The 4,281-nt window shown below is 39.8% G+C and overlaps 1 protein-coding gene across 1 annotated transcript in view; it reads left to right on the top strand.

Annotated features, from left to right (window-relative positions):
* The window catches only part of Wtap (WT1 associated protein), a 26,928-nt gene that overhangs the window by 4,982 nt on the left and 17,665 nt on the right, over positions 1-4,281 (top strand). Inside the window, exons 2-3 of the mRNA XM_005363389.2 lie at positions 1,019-1,056; positions 3,241-3,296. Of these exons, the coding sequence (XP_005363446.1) occupies positions 1,027-1,056; positions 3,241-3,296 (86 nt within the window). The 5' untranslated portion in view covers positions 1,019-1,026. The remainder of the gene's footprint in view (positions 1-1,018; positions 1,057-3,240; positions 3,297-4,281) is intronic.

Raw genomic sequence — 4,281 nt, 5'->3', positions numbered from 1 at the left:
TGGTGGCACACGCCTTTAATCCCAGCACTCGGGAGGCAGAGGCAGGCGGATCTCTGTGAGTTCGAGGCCAGCCTGGTCTACAAGAGCCAGGACAGGTTCCAAAGCTACAGAGAAACCCTGTCTCGAAAAACTAAGAAAAAAAAAAGAAGAAGAAGAAAGTTTTATATTTGTCCCCAACTTGTATTGAAATGCATTATTTAAGGTACATTTGTTACATGTTTCTGTCTTTCTGTAGTATGTGAATTTGTGGTTTAGTAAGTAATGACTGCCAGGTGGTAGTGGATGCAGACTTTTAATCCCAGCACTTGGGAGGCAGAGACAGGTGGATCTCTGAGTTCATAGGCCAGCCTGATCTACATAGTGAGTTCCAGGAGCTACACAGCGAAACCCTATCTCAAAAATCAAGGCGGGGGGACTGGCTGCTGATAGAAGCGTGTAGTGGTTATGTTAAATTATCTATCTTTTGCAACAGTTAGATGAACTTTGTGTAAATATATCTAAAGCTAATTTTGAAATATAGATTGCTTTGGCATGTGGTGTAAGCATATTTCCATTAAGATATGTATACTCTGTAGTTACTGTTAGAGTGGTGATTAGATGGTGCATTCTGCTTCATGGTGAAAGCATGATGCTATAGATGTCTAGTCAGGAGACTGGCTGGTGCTGGTCCTCTGAGGTCGGGACTTATAGGGAACTTTTAAAAATTACATAACCATGATAATGAAAGATGTTAACAAAGAGGAAATTTGTTGAAAGCTACAGAGGAACTCATGCTTTGTACTTTTTTTTTGTAAATTAAAGCTATCCCGGGCTAAAGTCAGTGACAGCACTTAGCAGACATTGTGAAGGAAGGTATCCTGGACTGAGTTCCTTCCACTGCAGTGATAACTGTTTCACATTAAGATTTGCTTGAACATTTGTGTGAAAGAAGCAGTTTTAACTTTGAGAAGGATAACTTTGAATTGAAAGAAAATCAACTGAAAATCTTTCTCCAACACCCTTCCCCCTGCTTTTTTAGGGTGCAAGATGACCAACGAAGAGCCTCTTCCTAAAAAGGTATGTTGTTTGAGCAGCTTCAGACACTTTGCTTGTTAAAGCCTAAAGGACTACTCTTTGTTCTTATTTTTCACTTCCTTTCCCTTGTAATTTGCATCAGGGGTACAGAGTGTTGGATGTGTATCTGCGTGTGCTCTATTTAGCATGAAGGATCACGGCTTTTAGAAGGCGATACTGTGGTCTGCAATTCTTAGCCTGAATTAAATGTACAATTTCTAATCTTTCTTTTACAGATGGTTTTTTTAATTTTTTAATTTATTTTTTTAAATATTTATTTATTTATTATGTATACAATATTCTGTCTGTGTGTATGTCTGCAGGCCAGAAGCGGGCACCAGACCTCATTACAGATGGTTGTGAGCCACCATGTGGTTGCTGGGAATTGAACTCAGGACCTTTGGAAGAGCAGGCAATGCTCTTAACCACTGAGCCATCTCTCTCCAGTTCCTGATTTTTTTTTTTAAATTTTCCCTCCTTATTTATTTATTTATTTATTTATTTTGGTTTTTTCGAGACAGGGTTTCTCTGTGGCTTTGGAGCCTGTCCTGGCACTAACTCTGTAGACCAGGCTGGTCTCGAACCTCCTAATTTATTAAACCCCAGGACTGTAACTTTAATCCATCCTCTTGTGGATTTTTCAAGGCTACAGCCAGTTAGTTCTTACAGTGTTTCTCGGGTCTCTTAGAAGAGTAGTACATGGTCTTAATCACTGACCATCTCCCCAGCCCCGAATTTTTTTTTTATAACAGAAATTAATAAAACCTTAGCATTTTTTTAAAAAAAATATAAGGGAAAACATTTCTAAATGTACGAAACAATTTCAGTTATGTTTTACTTTTAAACTTTATTGGAGGGCTGGAGAGATGGCTCAGAGGTTAAGAGCACTGCCTGCTCTTCCAGAGGTCCTGAGTTCAATTCCCAGCAACCATATGGTGGCTCACAACCATCTGTAATGAGATCTGGCATCCTCTGGTGTGCGGGCATACATCGAGGAAGAATGTTGTATACATAATAAATAAATAAATCCAAAAAGAAAAAAAAAAGAATAAGCCTAGGCTTATTTTTAAAAAAAAAAAACTTTATTGGAAAGTTATAGATGGATAAATTTTAAAAATATTCAGGGACGTTCTAAGAGCCTCGTTAAAAAAAAAACTAGGGAACTGGTATACTGGGGTTTACCATGTGTGCAGCTTTGTGTGGGAACCACCAGTCAAGGTCAGCATCTGAACGGTCACCACAGGCTCTCCTTTATAGGCACTTTGACCCTCTCCCTCCATCCCCAACCCTTGTTATTATAATCTGTTCCACTTCTTTAACTAACCTGAGTGCTGTGTAAAAGAAATCATGTGTGTGTGTCCTTTTGAGATTATTTTTTCATTCAGCATAACTTCCTTCAAATTTATTTGTTTCCTATATCAATAGTCTTATTTTCACTTAATGCTGAAGAATGTTGTGTGATATGGCTGAATCATAGTTTTATACATACTTAGCCTGTTAAGGAACACTTGGATGACTCCAGCTTTGGGCCATCACAAGTAAAGCTGCTTATGAATATATGCTTAAGAATACAACTACTGGGGGCTGGAGAGATAGATGGTTCTGTGGATAAGAGCACTGGCTGCTCTTCCAAAGAACCCACATGGCAGCTCACAACTGTTTGTAACTTCAGTTCCAGGGAATCTGACACCTTCACACCACTGCATATAAAATAAGTTTAAATAGATGAAACAAAAAGAATGCAACTGGGTCATATGGCATGTGCATTTTAATCTTGTTTTGACTTTCAATTTTAGTAGGGATTTTTTGGGGTGAGTTGTTTGTTTTTGGTTTGGTTTTTATTTTTTCTGTTTCAGTTTTTTTGTGTATCTGGTATGTTATGGGGGCACCCCGCAGTGTGAAAGGGGTATTTGAATCCTCTGAAGCTGGACTTAGAGGGATTTGTCACTCCCTACTGATGTGGGTTCTGGGAACTGAACTGGTGTTCTCTGGAAGCACTCCAGGCACTCTTAACCACTAAGCTGTCTCTCTAGTCCTCACTTTTAGTTGAAAAGGAACAGTCAGACTAGTTTTCAGAGTTGTGAAGTACTGAGCTATTTAAATAATCCAGTTCGGGAGATGTTTCCTAGCTCAGCACAGAGCGCCTCCCTGGAAGAGTACTCAATCCATTTTTAATTTTCTTTATAGGTCCGTCTGAGTGAAACAGATTTCAAAGTTATGGCACGGGATGAGTTAATTCTGAGGTAAAATGTTCATTCATCAAAAATTCAAAAAAATCTATAGACAACATACTGTGACTACTGTAAACTTTGCCATCTGTACTCTGGGTTTGCTTGTTCAGCAGATTTTTATTGTTGCTGATTGTTTGAAACAGGGTTTTCTTGTAGAAGTCAGGATCCTCCTGCCTTAGCTCATCAAGGGCTAGGAATAATAAAGATGTGTACTTTGTTGCTGATTTTTTTTGTGTGTGTGTGAAGATTTTTTAAACTGATTTTATTGAGCTATACAGTTTTCTCTGCTCACCCTCCCTTCCTCTCCCCTCCAACCCTCTCATGGTCCCCATGCTCCCAATTTACTCAGGAGATCTCGTGAAGACGGGTTCTTTGTGTAACCCTGGCTCTACTGGAACTAGCTTTATAGACCAGGTTGGCCTGGAACTCACAGAAATCCGCCTCCCTCTGCCTCCCGGGTGCTGGGATTAAAGGCGAGCGCTGCCATCACCCAGCTCAGTTTTACGTTTTTAAGTCACTTTGTATGTTTTTTGGACATGTTTCCTATGGTTCTTCAGTAGATAAACAAGAACGGATTTAAAAAAAACTATCCTCTTCCACACGTGTATGTTATGACAAATGCGAGCTCAAACACAATCTACTTTGAATTATGTGACTCTGGCCTACCTTGTCCTTCCCTCTCCCCATTCCCTCCTTGCTAAAAACCATTAGACTACATCCCTAAAGCTAGCCACCAAAGTCTTTTTCCTTATTTGGGTGCTTTCCTATGCCAGACTCATTTCTGAGGATAAGTACCAAAGTTTAGCACTCAAAAGCCCAATCAAACTAGCCCACTGTTTTGTAGCCCATTCTGACACAGACCTCCCCTTTTCCTCTTAAAAAAAAAAAAAAAAATTAAACCTAATTCTCTTCTAGAGGACCTGGGTTCAGTTCCCAGCACCCACATGGCAGCTCACACTGTTTGTAATTCCAGTCCCAGGGGATCTGACACCTATGG

This window comes from Microtus ochrogaster, linkage group LG9, assembly GCF_000317375.1.
Source record: "Microtus ochrogaster isolate Prairie Vole_2 linkage group LG9, MicOch1.0, whole genome shotgun sequence".
Lineage (NCBI taxonomy): Eukaryota > Metazoa > Chordata > Mammalia > Rodentia > Cricetidae > Microtus > Microtus ochrogaster.
Note: the sequence above shows the minus strand (reverse complement) of the source record. Positions and strands in the feature narration are given on the sequence as shown.